The 18,101-nt window shown below is 36.3% G+C and overlaps 1 protein-coding gene across 2 annotated transcripts in view; it reads left to right on the top strand.

The window, feature by feature from the left end:
* Positions 1-18,101, top strand: part of Fnip1 (folliculin interacting protein 1) — a 73,224-nt gene that overhangs the window by 17,294 nt on the left and 37,829 nt on the right. For both annotated transcript variants that reach the window (XM_028775869.1, XM_028775870.1), the window contains exons 2-3: positions 5,980-6,106; positions 15,277-15,411. In XM_028775869.1, coding sequence (XP_028631702.1) covers positions 5,980-6,106; positions 15,277-15,411 — 262 coding nt within the window. The remainder of the gene's footprint in view (positions 1-5,979; positions 6,107-15,276; positions 15,412-18,101) is intronic.

The following is an 18,101-nucleotide window of genomic DNA, read 5'->3' as shown; positions in this document are numbered from 1 at the left end:
AGTGAAAGACTCTTTAGTTTGTTTTTAAAAATATAAAGAAGTGGTAGATCTATTTTAAAAATTCATGTCTAGGAAAGGGTTTTGCTTTCTTGTACACTAAAATATTTTGTTAAGTATTTTACAGTTTTTACCATTACAACTAGGACAAAAACTTCATTACGGAAAGAAGGAAAACCCATTTCTTAGAGCAGAGTACATTCCATTGTTACATTTTAAGAAATGACTTATAGTTATTATACTTTACAGTTTATTAACATGCATTTGAATTTGAAAATTTTAATATGAAATAGTGATATAGAGAAGGAAAATAAGAGAATGGAAGGGGAAAAAAGCTAATCTGGAAGAAAAACAGAAATGACACATCTGGAAAAGGAGGATACTTTTCTGTCTGTCTGTTTAGGCATAGTCTCTCTCCATAGTCTTGGCTGACCTGGAACTCACAGAGATTATACTGGGTCTGTCTTCCAGACCTGGGATGAAAGGCCTGTGAACCACAGTGGCTGAGAATACCTTTTTTGTTTTGTTTTTAATTTTTTTAAATTATATAACCTTACTGAAAAAAAATGTTTATAAAGCAAGGTAAAAATCTATTTTAATTACCTGTGAAGACAGCAGGAAATCATTTGTTTAAAGCAAATTTTTTGTTTATTAAGAAGTAGTTTTAACATAGATCTAAATGCTAGTGGCACTGAGAAAGGTGGGGGAGGATCAGAGAGGAGAAAGGGAAAAAGATTTAGATTGGAATCATTTGAATTTACTTTTCTTTTTAGTAGCTTAAATTTCCAAACTACCATTAAGAATCTGTGTTGAGCCAAGGGTATTTATGGATTAGTGGAAGGGATTTGCCTATCATGTTAAAGGATCTCTGAAATTAATTACTAGTACCACAAAATTAATTACTCAATTAAAAAATTAGGCTTTTTTTGGGTAACCATTCCAAAATTACTAGTTTCCTTCACACTATGTCTCTAGATTGTCTCATGGCTAGATACATATTTTCTCTGTGGAATCATATCAGAGAATGACATTCTTAATTGGTTTCTCTATAAACTATTTCTTTGGTGTCCTGCTAAACCCATACTGCTTCTCAAATAAAAACATTTAAAAATTTTTTAGTTAAAAATATTAGCTGGGCAGTGGTGGCGCATCCCTTTAGTCCCAGCACTTGGGAGGCAGAGGCAGGCAAATTTCTGAGTTTGAGGCCAGCCTGGTCTACAGAGTGAGTTCCAGGACAGCCAGGGCTACACAGAGAAACCCTGTCTCAAAAAACAAAAACAACAAACCCCCCCCAAAAAAAATTAGTGTGATTATTTTATTCTATATGTGGGGGTGTTTTGTCTGCATGTATGTATGTATGTATGTATGTATGTATGTATGTATGTATGTATGTATGGGCACCACATGTCTGGTGCTATGGAAGTCTAGGAGAGTGTGTCCAGATCTACTAAGACTGAGGTAACCATGTGAGCCACCATGTTGGTACTAGGAATCTAGTGCTTTTAGCCCTTGAACCATCTCTCTAACCCCTGTTTATAAATTTTTAAAATAGAATACACATAGGATTATGAGGAAAACACATGTGTTGAAAATGTATGATACTATTACATTTGTTATAAATTAGCATTCCTGCATTCTAGTTAAATTAACAGACTTACTGTGGATCTAATGAATATGGTAATGTTTAATATTAATGAGCATAAATAATTTTGTAGGTAACTGTATCTAATACCACAGTCAGTCACTATGTGACAGAGAAGATTTAAATCCAAGTTCTGCTGCTCCAGAACCCATTCATATGTTTCTGCCATGTTAGGTGTGGGTAATCATTTTTGGTCTCAGCATATTGTCTTTTACTTAGATTGCAGATAAATAGCCTGTTGTATTAGGCATTTGTGTTGCTACATTAGTCTTATTAGTACACACGCATACAGAGATATCCTTTGGTTTGTGGAAGAACATGCCAATAAATGTTAAAACATAACAGTACTGAAAAACCATGTTTGTAAAGCAAGCTAAAAGTGTCTCTTTTGTGAACTAGCCAGGTAATTTAACATGGTGATTTTATTGAAGCTATAGTTCCATACTCAGATTTGTTTGTTTTTTGCTTGCTTGCTTGCCTGCTTCCATTTCTCCCTCTCTCCATATTTCCCTGTGGAAGAACAGTCAGACTGAGCTAAGGTTTCATAAATGATAAGTGGCTGTACCACTGAACAACATCTCTATAAAGTCAGTATTTTCTGCTAGACTCATCGTCTTAGTGCTGTGATTATAATAGGGCTTATTTTCCATTTGCTGGTCAGCAGTATAGATAGCTTCTAAGAGTTTGTGGATGGGCACACAAATTGAAAAGAACTTTTTCCATTTTTTTTTGTTTACAAAGTAAATATGAATTTCTTATAGGTGTTGAACTTTTGAAGAACTGTGTTGTAGCTATGGTTGCCTGAACTGTATGCTCAGGGCAGCTCTTACTGATTGAAAGCACTATCCATATAGTGACCCTAGAAATTCCACTATTGTGAGGCATGATCCCCAGGTGGTGGCACTGTTTTAGAGGTATTGAAAAGTTAAGGAGGTGGGGCCTTGCTAGAGGATACAGGTAAGAAGGACATGTTCTCTGTGGGTATATTCTACCTCTCATCCCTCTTTTCTTTCCCTCGTTTCCTTTCCCTCATTTCCTTCTTCTCTCCTTTACCTCTTTGCTCTTTCCTTCTCTTCTCCACCTTGTTCTTCCCTTTCCTCTTCCCTTCTCTCTTTCCTTTTCTTTCTTTCATTTTCATCCCCCTTTCTTCTCTCCTTTTTTACTTACCTTTTGTCTGTTTTTCATTTTTCTGATTTATGAAGTAAAAAACCACCTCTTCCACTCTTGCACAAAAATTAACAGAAAACACTGAACATTGTAGGCGTTCTTGGTCTGCACCAAGCTGCCAGGTAGGGCTTAATTTACAAGAATGTTTAGATTGATTTTTCTTTGACATACACTTTGTGGTATAAGAGATGAAAGAAAGTACTAAGTTACTTCTGTGAAATCCTACTCTTCAGTGAAATAAAAATTGATAATGTTACTTGCAGAACTGTAGAGATGGATAGATGAAGCATTTTGCAAAAATAGGTTTGTCATTGACATGACACCAACTTCCATTCCAGTAAAGAGGAGTGGGAGACAGTGTCTGGGCAGTCAGAGGAAACCACTGACCTTTACATCCTTTGCTTTAGTCAGGGCCATCTGGCTGCAGTTCCTCAGATAGTGAAGTCTATGTCTCTCCTTACTTGCTGTCACTTTTGTTATCATTTAAATTTTGGGTCTCATTTTATAGCCCATACTGGACACTAACATGTGACTCAGCTGGGGCTTCAATCTAATTGTACTTTTGCTTTCTCACTTTCACCTATTTTGATAATTTTTATTAAACTCTTATATCTTAAGTCCTATACTTTAGTTCAGACAACCCACCTCATATTTATCTGGTTCTGAAAATGTGTACTTTTCAGATAAAACAAAATGACCACATTCAAATAACTTCTTGTTCCTTTAACCTTGTACATCATCTGTAGTAATTTTCCTTTGTAGGTCATTTTCCTTGACCTCATTAAATATATTTTACAGTTCATTAGGGACTTTCCTGCTTAGAATGTGTTGTTCTAGTTTTTCTGGAACATTGATTTGCCAGTTTCTCTAGCTACATTTAAGTTATTTTTTATTCTTTCTCTTAATTTAGAAATGTAAACCTTAAATATGTTTGTTTCTCCTTTATGCATTCCTGCACATTTCATATTGGCATACCTTTGTCTTTTAAGAGAAAAGCCTCATAATCTTACCTTTTCTGGCTGCCTAGGCGACCAGAGGTCTTGGTTCGAGATAATATCAGTTTCTTCCTGACTATGTAAGTTACCTTTTAATTCCAAACCATACCGTTTAAATGGTCAGTTAGATCACCTATGGTTCTCATGTCTTCGTCTGTCACAGGGAATCTTCTTAGAGTCTTAAATACTTGCTGCCCTTCTTAGCCCATTCTGTTCGTTGTTATTTGACTATCCCATCTCTCCACTGACAACCCCATCAAATGGATGAATTGGTCTTTATAAAGTTTAGCCTTTGTGCAACACTTGATTCTGTACACTGCTGCCTTCGTTATCTTCCTTGACATTAGTAAGCACTGTACTGTGAGATTTTCTTCCTCTCTGGTGGTCTGCCTGTACTAATCATTGTCTTCACTCTCTTCTTAGCACATTGACAATTATGCTTCTGTTCTTCTCTTAGCTCAGATTCTCACCATTTTCTAATTTAGGCTCCAGTATTCATTGTTTCAGCTGTACTCTTGTAGTTTTCTGCTCCATCTTCAGCGTCCTTTTTTCCTTTTCTCCCATTTGTCTGTCAAAATCCTTTACCCTGTCTCTGCCTGATTCAAATTCAAACACCCCGAGAGCTTTCTAGAAAGGGAATAGTAACCTAAGCAGTTTTGGCCAATCATATTCTCAATAATTGTCAACCGTGTGTAGGCTTATAGCATTGCTCAAAAGTCTTACTGTTCCTAATCAACATTTCTTCCTAGAAAACACCATGCTCCTTTTTACTCTCCCCTCTTCCCAGTCTAATGCAAGAGTTATTTTTATTCTGAACTTAACTAGCCAAAGGCTGAGAAGCCAGTTCTTGAGCTAATTCTTTAAACAGTTTTCACTCCACTACTTCCTCAAAGGCCTGCAATTTCCTCTCCACCTCAAACTGCATCAGAGTGTAAACATGTTCACATATTTCCCCTCTTAGTAACAAAATACCCATTACTCTTGGCTCTCAACACCTTTCTTTTCTTGACAGTTGACTTTTTTTTCCCCTTCAGTCCTGTAAAATCTTACTCCTTAAAACTTTACTTACCATGATCACAAATGATGTTTCCAAAAGTGGTAAATGCTTTTTAGTTACTGAGATTATACTCCTTCCTTAGAACATTTCTGTCAGTTCCATGAAACCACTTCTTGATTTTCAACCTATGTTGGTCTGTTCTGTCATAGTTTTATAAGTACCTTCCTGTGTTATGCAAGCCAGTGTTGTTTTAAGTATAGATGTCTGCTTGAGCTTGATATGTAGGGTCAGACTTCCATCAGTTTCCAACAGCGACATTATTCTTTTAAATTGTAATACTTAATGCACAAATAAAGGTCCTTTAAACAAATGCAGTATGTTTTTGTCCAAATATTTGTTGTGAAATGAAAAATGTACTTCAGCAATGTCTTGATGAGATGTAGTTACTGCTGTGATCCACCTGGAATGACCCGTCCTGGTGTTCTTTCATGCATCCTTGCTCTTTGAGATAAGCACTTTGCAAACTTTAGGGCTATCAGTTCCCTCCTCTTGTCTTTGCTCTTTCTCATCCACTTCTTCCGCTTCCTTCACTGTGTACATTGAGAGTGAGTAGCAGGCCAGGCAGTGACTAGAGGACTGCTTGGAGCTTACTTTTCTTTCTTTTTCTATAATTTTAAGTATTAGGTATATATTCTTATACTGAATCGTGTTAGGTTTTAACATTTACTTAAATGAAAATGCAGTCGCTTTTTGTGTGCCTGTTTTACCCATAATCTCTGTTTTGGCCTATCACAAATCTGTTTCTATTTTTGTACTTTTGTGTTGAAGAAAAATAAAATATGACTTAACCTTATGTCATCTCTCTATGAGACCAACACATTTTATTAGTAATTTGTGCTTATATATATTTAGTAAGTTAACCTTTTATATAAATTGACTATCTTATATGTTGATAGTAGCCAATTGTTTTTTTAAAAAATGTATCTTTATTTTTAATCTAAAAATCATATCTATGTAACTTTTAAAGCCTTGACCCACATAATGGCATTTTATATAATGATCTGTTGTATATTCCTCTGTTATAATACAGCTTCTGGATCTGTCAGATGGGATTTTGATTATAAGGATATATGTGGAGTATTTATTAAAATAACTCAAATGGATCCTTTTTTTCCCCCAAGTTGGCCCTTGCCAGAATTTGACCCAAGCCAAATTCGACTGATCGTATATCAAGACTGTGAAAGACGAGGGAGAAATGTATTGTTTGACTCCAGTGTTAAGAGAAAAAATGAGGACACATCAGTATCGGTGAGCATCATTGATCATTTGTTTAAAACTTAATCTTGGGTATTTGGGTACTTTAATAATTCAAGAAAGAATTAGTATAATTTTAATATGGTAACTTTGCTAGTATAAAATATCTGTAGCCTGTTAAGAATTCAGAGTCATAATTTTGAGGGTTTTTTTCTTTTTCTTTTTTTCCCTTTTATTGAAAATGAACTTTTTTCCCCATGTATCCTAATTACAGTTTCCTCTACTCTGCTCCTTTCAGTTTGCCCCCACCTCCCTTCCCAAGCAGTCCACCCTCTTTCTGTCTGTCATTATAAAAGAACAAGCTGCTAAAAGATAATTATAATGTGATATAATATAAACTAACACATTGGAATAGGACAAAATAAACAGAAGGAAAAGAACCCAAGGAAAGGCACAAGAAACAGATATAGATGTGGAGATCTAGTTGATCTCACACTCAGGAGTCTCATAAAAGTATTAAATTTGGAACCACACACAAAGGACTTCTAGGGCAGAGAGGGAGAAAAAGGAGAGAGATTATAGAATATATATACATATATAATATAGATAAAAAACTTTAAGTCCTGACATTATGAGACAGAGAACCTCCAAAGGTGCCACTGAGGTCATTTTTCTCTTAGCTATCTATCCAATGCTGGGCATTTAGCCTATCCTTAAGATGGGCTGTTTGTTTCCCTAGTTAGACTCCTTTGGAGAAAACTAAATTTTCATTTACAAGTGTTTATTAATTGCAGATAGTTTGTAGATTAGAGACAAGGTGTGTGCCTACTTCTCCTTTCAGCTTTAGGACCCCATGTAGTGTAGACCCATGTAGGCCCTGTGTATGCTTCCTCAGTCTCTGTGAGTTCATGTGTATGTTGACTCAGTTGATTTACAGTACTTTGTTTTCTTGGTGTTCTCCATCCTCTTTGACCTTTTACATTTTTATATCTCCTCTTCTGCAGGGATCCCTGAGCCCTGAGGCGAGGGCTTTGATGGGGGAGATCCATTTGTGGCGTAGTATTCCAAGGTCTCTTACTCTCTGAATAATGTCTGGCTGTAGGTCTCTATTTGTTCCATTTTGCTGCAAGAGGAAGGTTCTCTAGTGATGGTTGAGCAAAGCACCAATCTATGAATAGAACAAATGCCATTTGGAGTCAAATTTTGCATTACTGCATTCTTTTAGTAGAACAGTAGTATTTGGTTTCACTCTTGGTCTTTGGGCTATCTAGTCTGAGGTTCTTAGTTACTCAAGCAGTGTTGGATATGAGCAGTATATAGTAGAAGCTCCCTAAAATATGCACATATATAATGGGAGAGACAGAACTCCCAACTAGATATCTCTTGTCACCAAATGAAGCTTCCAGTACTAGGAATAGGTTATACCTCATTGAATTGTTGGCCAGAAGGGTCCCACAGGAACCCGCAACCAACCCAGGCTGTTATCAGAACTATAGGTTGCTCTCCACAAACTGATGGCAAGGCCCTAATGCTGAAGATAATACCTCAACAACTCATTGAACATGGAGAAGTAGAGTTGGTGCCTACATAGAGCCTTCACCCTATGTGCTAGTGTCTTTGATACAGGAAAGTATTCTGAATGCTACCAAAGGAGAAATGTAAACACCAACCTTACTACAAACCCTTTGATCTATACTGATCCCTGTCTAGAAGATAAGCTAGAGCAATGGTGGCACAAAGCTTGAGGGACTAACAAATTTGACTTAAGGCCCACTCTATGACTTATTTTTTAAAAGACAGCACTTGCATGACTTGTCATCAGTATAGCCAGAAACTGTTTTTGTTTCACATTTATTCCCTTATATCAGTGATTCTCAGCCTGTGTATCACAACCCCTCTGGGGGTCAAACACTCTTTTACAGGGGTCACCTGAGATTTTCAGAAAACACAAATATTAACATTACAATTCATAACAGTAGCAAAATTACAAGTATGAAGTAACAATGATAATAATTTTATGGTTGGAGGTCACCACACCATGAGAAACTGTATTAAAGGGTCACAGCAAACTTAGGAAAGTTAACCATTGCCTTATATGATAGTGGTGCTAAGTATGACCTAGGAACTACTGGGAGCCTTATAGAGAATCTGATTAGACCTCTCATTGAGCAATCAGGGAAAGTGAGACCTAGAGAAGAGAAAAATTATCTGATGGGATAAAGCAAATTAAATCTATAGTCCTGATAACATACTTTGTCCTACATTAAAGTGGGAGCAAGAACCTGTATCTGTTCTGTAAATCTCTAACACTGTCTTTTGTACATTGTTACTAGTTTAGTAGCAGGAAGATATTTACTAGGTTAGCCTAGAGAGCCTAATGTTGGTTACTGCCATTACATAGTAAAAGAAAAACAATATGCCCTGGTCCTAGAATGGGTTTCTCCTTCTCTTTAGGTTGACACTTTCTTCCAGCATTCCAGTAATCAACTGGAAACAATACTTTGGGGAAGTTTTTCCTATCAGTTAGACTTTGTTTTTGTTTGGTTGGGTGTTTTTAGAATTGGGTTCATTTGAGATTTTTGTCTTCTGACAAAAAAAAAAAAATCTTGACTATGTCTGCCTTGGTCCATTGTCTTTTTTACAAGTGTCTTTAGCAACTACTATAGTAGCATTTAACATGGTGTTCATCTCTTTTTTTGATTGCTAAGTTCAGTTTTACAGTATTCCTTCTAATCATTAAGAATTTTCGAGTTCGAGGCCAGCCTGGTCTACAGAGTGAGTTCCAGGACAGCCAGGGCTACACAGAGAAACCCTGTCTCGAAAAACCAAAAAAAAAAAAAAAAAAAAAAAGAATTTTCAACCTACTTGAGATTGTGCTTTGTTTAGGTTGTTTATCTCTTTTCTTACATTTTATAATCTGATGAAAAAGATCAAGTTACCCAAGAGTGTATAAAATATTAAGTAAGCACTTGGAGAATTTTCTCTGTTCTCTTGTAGTCTATACTTAGACATCCTACTAGGGCAGGTAGATACTGAACAAATAAATATACACATAATTCTAAATTGTGAAAGTACTGTGAAGAAAGCTTACCGAATACTTAATAAGCTGCCAACAGGAAAGAACCAGGTTTCCATCAATCTGAATGACACTCCTTTAAGGAGGGCCTTACTGAAAAAGTTTAAAATAAAAGCTGAAATGGAAAGAAATAGAAGTTGAAAAGTCTTCAGGGTGATGTGGGAGCTTGACCTGTGAACTGAGATTTGCTCCAAAGAAACAGGTCCACTTCCCCTGTATCCTAATAACCTTTCTTTTTCACTACCTTTGGTGGGTGGTAAGCTAGAAGGGGGATTAAAGCATTTAAGAACTGTTATTAAAAGTAGGTTTTGAAAAATTTAAAACTACATGAGTGCTGTTCCTATTTATGAGATGCTTCTCCATTATGTCCAAAAAACATTCCGAAGTCCATAACTCCTAATACCATCCCTTCGGGGATTCATATTTAAACATTAATTTGGGGGAGGCATGGTATTCATACCTCACAGCCCTTCTCTGTATCTGTTCTTTATCATTTCTCAGTGTCTACTAATGTCTCTTTCTCTGTTAGGCTATCCTTGGTGACTGTTTTTAGTGTTCTCTCTATTTCCTTTTAGTTTCTCCTTTTTAGTGGACTTTCTATGAAGTGCCTCTGGATGTACCAATAGTAATCTGTCTATTGGCCTTATTGCAGTGTTATACAACCTTTTTCTCCCTCAATTATCCTTCGTTATCTCCCTCCCACTCCCACCGTATAACTCTGGCTGTCCTAGAACTCACTCTGCAGGGCATGCTGGCCTCAAACTCTGGCATCTGCCTGTCTTTGCCTCCCAAGTGCTGGGATTAAAGATGTGAACCTACCACCTGGCTTGAAAAGATACTTTTCTGAACAAAGCTGACAGCATCACTACTATGTGGGAATAAGTACATTTTGTTTTAGAAAAAAAATGTTTTGATGATATATTTATTTAGCAAAACAAAAATAGTAGGTTCCCAGTTAGAGATGGAGCTGCCGGGGCAAGGGCTTTTGACCAGGTTTATAGTACTAACCATGAATTCTCGTCTGTAGAACAGACCTCAAATCTAACCAGAAAGCAGTTGGTTATCCCTGTAACCTTTACATCACTGTTGTACCAGTGAGTACATATTGCCCAGCAGGTCAGTATTGTAGCATTCAGGGTTCACTGCTAAGTAATACCACTTTCCTCCACAGTAGACTGCATACCACCTTCTGCAATATAAAAAGTAGCCATCAGGGAGGACATTTTCAGGTCAATTTTAAATTGATTTCTCTATGTCTTGCAACCAAAGTGTGTTACATCTTTAGTAATATGGTCTTACCATCTAAGTGTGGTTGACAACCAAGAACAATGACAATAGGTTATATTGTTTTGAAGGCCTTTAGGGCATCTCTGACCAAACACTCATGGTGGTGGCCCATGCCTGGCACTGAAATTTTCATTTAATAAACCCTGTGTTAGCATTTTCTATCAATGCAAGACTTGTATTCAGACACCTTTAAATTTTTTAGTTCTTTGACAGTTTCATATAACATATTTTGATCATATTCACAACTCCTTCCTCAACTCTTCCCACATCAACCCTCTTCCCTATGTATCCAACTTTGTGTCACTTAAAAAAATTTCTTTTCAATACCAATTTGTGCTGTCCAAATGTTTTTAAATGTGTGGTCTTCTACTGTGGCATGGTCAACTTGCTAGGACCTGGGCTACACTCTTAGAGAAAGCTGTTTCTCCCCCTGGTGCCTCCCTCCCCCAGCCCCTGCCAGCAACTAACAATTGCCAGTAACTCTACAGCTAGGGGTGGGATTGTGTGCCCAACTCCTTTCTCTATTCTGGGATTTATTCTGGCTTGGGCTTGCACAGGTTTTGTACATGTTGTTTCGACCACCGTGTATCATATGTGTAGCTGCCTTCTGTGTCTGTATTTAGAAGATAATGTTTCCTTGTAGTCATCTGTACCTCTGGCTCCTTACTCTTTTCCACCTCTTTACTGCAATGATCTCTGAACCTTAGGAAGTGAAGTATATATGTTTTCTCAGAGCTAAACACTGTCTTAACTCTCTGCATCTTGGTTAGTTGTGGGTCACTGTGTTAATCACTATCTGTTACAAATAGAAGTTTCTCAGGTAAGGGTTGAGAGATGTGTTGATCTGTTGATAATGCTAAATCATTAGGAGTAAGTTTATTAGTATGTTTATATGGCAGCATAGTAGTAGTTGGTTCTTCTTTGAGTCTATGACCTGTTGAGCCATAAATTTTAGACTTGGTGATGATGCTAGGTGTGCATTTTATCTTGTGGAGTACGACTTAAATCTAACCATAAAGTGGTAGATTATTCCCATGATGTTGATGCCACTATTGCACCAGAACACATGTTTTTCTCAACGCTTGCAGCGTTCATAGCTGGGATTGATGGTTTCTTTTCTCCTCTAGTAGCTTCATAGCACTTTTTAGTACTATGGAAGGTAGCTATAAGACTGAAGTTTTCAGGTCTGTTCCAGCTTGGTCTCATCATGTTCTATGATAAAATTCCATGTATTGCTTTCTGTAGGCTTAAATTTTTCAAAACCTACTTTAATAAGGGTTCTAAAATGCATTGACCCCCTCCCTTTCTAGCCCACTGTCCAAAGGGAGGGGAAAAAGATGGTAAATGGAACAAGGGGATGTGAACCTGTTTAGGAGTAGTTCTTTGGGACGATTCCAATCTCCATTCGTCAGGACACCAGCAGTCCAGTGCAGTAGTGTCAGAATACCTACCAACAGTCCAGTTCAAAAGTGTCACCAAACATGAATCAGCAATGGCGGCATGATCCAGCAGAAACTGCCAGACCTCTGCCAAATTGGCACAAATCAGCAGGAGTGACCAGGACCAGACACAATGCCAGGAAAGAGCAATGAAGAGTTGCACAGCTGACTATGCAAGTGCCCCATCACTGTCTGTTGAGTCCAATTTATACTCTATCCAAAACATCATGTGTCCTCCCACGGGTCCTGCCTCAACAAAACATGTGAATCTGGATCACATAAAGCAATAAAAAACTTCTACTTCAGTTTTCAGCAGTAGGAACTTATGTGAAGTTTTAGGATATAATCAAGACCAGTGGCAATAACCAGTAATGTTTGCAGATCTCTGGAACTTCACTGGAAACAACTCCAAAAGGAGAAACCCATTTCTGGAAATGGGCTTTTTATTTAAGCTACTTCTGGTGTCTAGTTAGGGGCATTGTTGCCTTTAAGCATTTTTCTATTTTAAGTGTGCATGTGTGTGTGTGTGTGTGTGTCTGTGTGTGTGTGTCTGTGTGTCTGTCTGTGTGTCTGTGTGTGTGTGTGTGTGTGCACGAATATGCTAGGAAGCTTCTATAATAGTAGGCTTCCACATGTCTTTTTTGAAAGGCCTTTAGTGTTCCTTATCCATCCCCATACTCCCTCTTCTATCTTACCCCCCACTTCCTGACCCCAGTTTAACCCTTTCTTTTCCATTATTCACTTTAAACCCTTTACACCAGTGTGCTCTATCTCCCCTTCCTTGACAGTCCCTTCCTGTGCCCCTTAGCAATTTCCTAGCCTTTGTGGATATTCCAAATGGAAATTCAAAGCTCACATCCACAAATGAGAGAAAAAAATGTTTGTCTTTCTGGGTTACCTTACTCAGAATGATTTGTTTCCAACTCCATCCATTTTTCTGGTGTGTGTGTGTGTATTTAAAAAAACCAAAAATATAAATAAACCCACCAAATGTCTTTAAAGCTATGCGTGTGTATCTGCGTGTACACATACACATACTTTCAAGCTCTGTCTATTTAGAGAATGTAGGGGCAATGAGAATCCAATATAGTAAACATATCTAACATCTATGATTTTTTTCTAAGTTATTCACCAAAATGAGCCAGATCTTCTTAGAGAAATCACTTGTCTGTGGGCAGGGACAAGAAGAGGAGGAAGTGAGCTTAGGACTTCTCTTTTGGTGGGGGCAGCCTGAGATGCTTGAGACTTTGGTTGACTGATGAAAGGGTGCTTTGTAGTATAAGGTAAGTAAAGCCTACTTAGTTTTGTTTGTAATTACAAAACAGACTTAGGAGCTGCTACAATTCTGGAAGAAGATATTTAGTATCTCTTTGCTTCAGGTTTTTCCTATGCAAATGGAGATATTTTAATAGTTATCATTCATACTGAATAATAAAGAAAGTATACATGATAACTAATGTTTTTTGTTTGTTTGTTTGTTTCTGTTTTTCAAGACAGTGTTTTTCTGTGTAGTCCTGGCTGTTCTGCCATTCACTCTGTAGTCCACACTGGCCTCGAAACTGCCTCTGCCTCCCAAGTCCTGGGATTGAAGGCATGTGCCACTACCTCCTGGCTGTTTTTGTATTTTGCTGGCAACGTTAGATATAACCAAGGACAGGTTTAGTTGATATCCTTAGGAGTCCTGCTCTATTCTGAAGGGAAATGGAGAACGAGTGGAATTGGAGGAGAGGGAAGTTGGGTGTTGGGGCTGTGAAGAGTGGAGGGAGGGGAAACTGCAGTCAGGATGTAATGTATGAGAGAATAAAGAAGAAAAGATATGGCCAAGGATACCAATACTAAATGGTATTAACAAGCATTGAAATGAAATAATATAAACATATAATAATAAAAATAAAAATATCTAATGAGGTCCTTGACTTCAATTTTGTTTGCTACATCAAACATCAGTAAGTTTGTTAGTTCTCTAGACTATTATAATCAGAAATGCCGCAAGTATCATTGTGGTTTCTCTTCCCATTCCACAGATAAAAAAACTAGGATTTAAAGACCTCAAACAACCTCTTCATAGGATTTGAACTCATCATACCTACTCAAAAGCTCTAAAGCCCTTTTCTCTTTTACTGGAAACTTTTTTTTTTAAAAAAACTGGAAACATTTGATTGCAGATGATATAGAAGTTCCTGTACCTTGTTTTAAAGTGCCTTTGGTAATAATACAACTATAAAATATTTACTCCAGAAATTTGCAGTATTATTCTAATTGCTTCTTCTGAAAATCTGAGGTCTTGTACATGGGAGAATGAACATACTTGAAACTGATAAAGCATTGAAGTATTTTTTAGTGGTGTCACTAAGTGGACTGTAAATTTGGTAGTTGTGAACAATGAAATCTCCAGGGTTCAGTGGAGATGGAGAGGAGAGGAAAAGGAATCAAGTCCAAAAAAATGAGTCCTGGGGCTAGAAAGATGTTTCCGTAGTTGAAAGTACTTGTTGCTTTTGTAAAGGACTAAGGTTTTGTTCCCAACACCTATGTAGCCAGCAGCTCACAAGCATCCTTAATTATAGTTCGAGGGAATCTGACATGCCCTTCTACCTTCATGGGCACCAGGCACACATATCGTGTATAAACATACATGCCAGCAAAACACAAATATATATATGAAAGTACAGCTTTCTAAAAAAAAAAAAAGTAAGTCTTTCATCTAGTTCTACTTGCTAGCACAATCATTTAAATTTAAAATATAGTCTTTATCTGTTCTTCACCTGAATACATTTAATTCTAGAAGATTAGACATGAGACTGAGTTTGAAGGCCAGTGGTAAAATATGTGCCTACCATGCACATGCCGCTGTGCTCAGGCCCAGAACTGCCTTCTCCATACACAATAGATTAACAGATAAATATACCTATAATAAAAATGTGAGTCTACTTTATATTTCTTCTTCCTCATAGACTACATGGTTAATTTTTCATGACAGTGATATTTGTTAACTTGTAACATGTTGTTGCTATACTTAACGGAAATAGACATTTAAAACTTCCTTAGCTTTAATTTCTAATATAAGATAATGAATAGATAAAACTCCTAAGCAAAAGTCCTTTCACATTTGCAACAATTTATGAGTATAAAGAGGTTTTGAAAGTAAATAATTTGAAAATCACTTATAGATTACTATCACAATTAGTGAATATTATGTTGGCCATATAATACAGAAAATCCCTGTGGTTTGATAATAAATATTGGTGAGAAAGAAATGCATTCCAAATAGTACTGGAGGAAATAGAGAAAAATATAATAGTATATAAAAGTTACATTATTTTTAATACTCTCATCCTTGTTTTTTTAATTTTTTATATTGCTTTAAGTTTATATATACTAAAAGAATGTATTGGATTATAAATAGAAGTATCTCTGTGTTTCAGAAGCTATGTAATGATGCTCAAGTCAAGGTATTTGGGAAGTGCTGCCAGCTGAAGCCAGGAGGAGATAGTTCTTCCTCTTTGGATAGCTCTATCACTTTATCTTCTGATGTAAAAGACCAGTGCCCCAAGTACCAGGTAAGATCACTCATTTATTCATTTATAAGTTATTTTGATCAGTTTCCTAGGGATCAGGTTATAGTAGCAGCTAGACTGTACCTTTTTATGGCCTACAATGTAGCTGTAGAGATGGATAAATTCACTAAACAAGGAAGTTTTAAGAATTTAAGAATAAGAATAGGAAAATACAGAGGTCTATGGTATTGGTAGCAGGTATTTTCTTCATCTTTATATTAACTCATTTTACTGAGTGCCCAGAATAATTTATTTTTGTACTCTTTTATTATTAAATAATAAACTTAAAATACCAATAGAGTTTGGCCATTAATTAAAGTGTAATTATAAAGATTAAATGCATATCTTTGTTTTTTACAAGTAACTGGATTTTTAATTTTTTTTAGGATATAAGAGTAAATGAATCAGTAGTTACATGGGAACTTTAGTGTATAAGTGTACTACATGAAATAAGATCAAGTCAGTTTCATACTAAGTTCATGTCAGCTGCTATGAATTTATGTCATCCCAAGGTTATGCAAATCAAACAGACTTTGTATTTAGTGATACTAAAATAGATTCTTGGTCATTGTGTTTATAAGAGATTTTTGCTCTTGGGTAGAAATTTAACTTTGTACACCATTGATAAGGCATAATGTAAAAGAATTCTGAAGTTACTAAAATCTGCGTGTTAGGAGGTAATTCTCAGTTACACTCTGCCTTCCTCTTGGTTTTCCTTCACCTTAGACATAATACCTTAACAAGTGCCGGACAACAGTAATATGCCATATAGCTCCTATATAACAGAAAATTATGAGACATTTTCTAATTTGTTAAGTTGTACCAAGATTGTAGATCCAAAAGGTAGTGATTGATTAAAATCTCATTTTGTATCAGTACACTTTTTAAAAAACAAAACCATTCAGTTATACTTGAGTTCCCTTCCCAGGACCCACATAGTGGAAGGAGAAAATTGAGTCCCAAATGTTGTCCTATGACCTCTACTTTTGTGCTATAGCATGATGTATCCACAAATAACCACACATAAATAATAAATAATATTTTTAAGAAAAAGTCTCACTATATAGCCTTGGCTAGCCTGGAACTCACTATATAGACTATATAGTCCTCAGACTTAAGAGATAGTTCACCCCTACCTCCTGAGTGCTGGGGTTAAAGGCATGCACCACCAGCTAAATTTTTTTTTTTAAATTAACCAGAGAGTACTTTGTAGTTAGTGATGTTTGCCATGGTATCTAAATACTAACAATGGATTTTTGATTTTTTAGTGATTTTATAATTCTGGTGGCAACAATTAAGGTACAATATCAAGTTCTTTGAAGAAAAAAGACATTTCTAATACTTGAAGTAAATCTTTTCTTTGTCTCCTAAGTGCTGAGATCACCACACCTAGCTTAAGTCTTTTTCTTAACTAAATTTTTAGTATACAATGCTTTGTTTGTTCTTGACTATAGATGTGATGTTATACAGCAGACCTCAAGAGTTTATTTTGGTTTCTTGACTGAAGCTTTATGCCCATTGATTAGTAACGTTTCATTTCTCCTTTGCTAAAGTCCTGGTAACTACCAGTTCTGTTCTTTGGCTCCATGAATTTGATTCTCTTAGATACCTGAAATAAGTGGAAGTGTATGCAGTGCTTAACTTTGTGTGATTACCTTCTTTCATTTAACATGCTGCCTTTAAGAATCATCTGTGCAGGCCTGTAGAGATGCCTCAGTTGTTAAGAACACTTGCTGTTCTTCCAGAGGACTAGGGTTTAATTCCTAACATTCAAATGTTGGCTTACAACTATCTCTAACTCAAATCGCATGGGATCTTGTGCCCTCTTCTGGCTTCCAGTGACATCAGACATTTATGTGGTGCACAGATGTACATGCAGGCAAAAGAGACTTAAAAATGATAAGTTTTAAAGTGTTAAAAAGATCTATTTAGGATAATGCATACTTCAAAATGTTTCTCTTAGGCTGAAATATATTTGTATGTATGTATGTATATATACTTCATTTTCTTTGTCAATTTTTTTTTAATAAATCACCTTGAGGTGGTTTCTATGCATGTTATATGAGTTTGGTTTTATTTTTTGCATATGAATATCCAGCCTTCCCAGCAGCATTTCTTCAAGAGGCTTTCCTTAGTACCCATCTTGAAGATCAATTGACTGTGTTGGTATGGATAGATTTCTGGGTCTCTAGTCCCATTTTATTGATTGATTGTCTTTCTGTTGGTACCATACTGTTTTGATTACTATATATTTATATTATATTTTGGAATCTGGGTGTGTGATAACTTCAGTTTTATTGTTTTCTTTTAAGGATAATTTTACTATTTGTGATCTTTTTAAAATATTATTTTAGAATGTTTTTCTGGCTGGGCAGTGGTGGTGCATGCCTTTAATCCCAGCACTTGGGAGGCAGAGGCAGGTGGATTTCTGAGTTCGAGGCCAGCCTGGTCTACAGAGTGAGTTCTAGGACAGCCAGGACTATACAGAAAAACCCTGTCTCGAACCCCCCCCCCCAAAAAAAAAAGACTGTTTTTCTGTGCTTATAAACAAGCATCATTAAGTCTTTAGGTTATAAGTAATCCTTTTTTTTTTTTAAATTCATGATAGTTATAAGTTGCTTCATTGTGTTTGCTTCTTTGCCATAATGGAAGTAGTAAAAACTATACTGTCTGTTCTACTCTTGTTACCTACT

The sequence above is a fragment of the Grammomys surdaster genome, unplaced genomic scaffold, assembly GCF_004785775.1.
Source record: "Grammomys surdaster isolate TR1022 unplaced genomic scaffold, NIH_TR_1.0 262, whole genome shotgun sequence".
Lineage (NCBI taxonomy): Eukaryota > Metazoa > Chordata > Mammalia > Rodentia > Muridae > Grammomys > Grammomys surdaster.
This window is presented reverse-complemented; position numbering and strand designations above follow the sequence as displayed.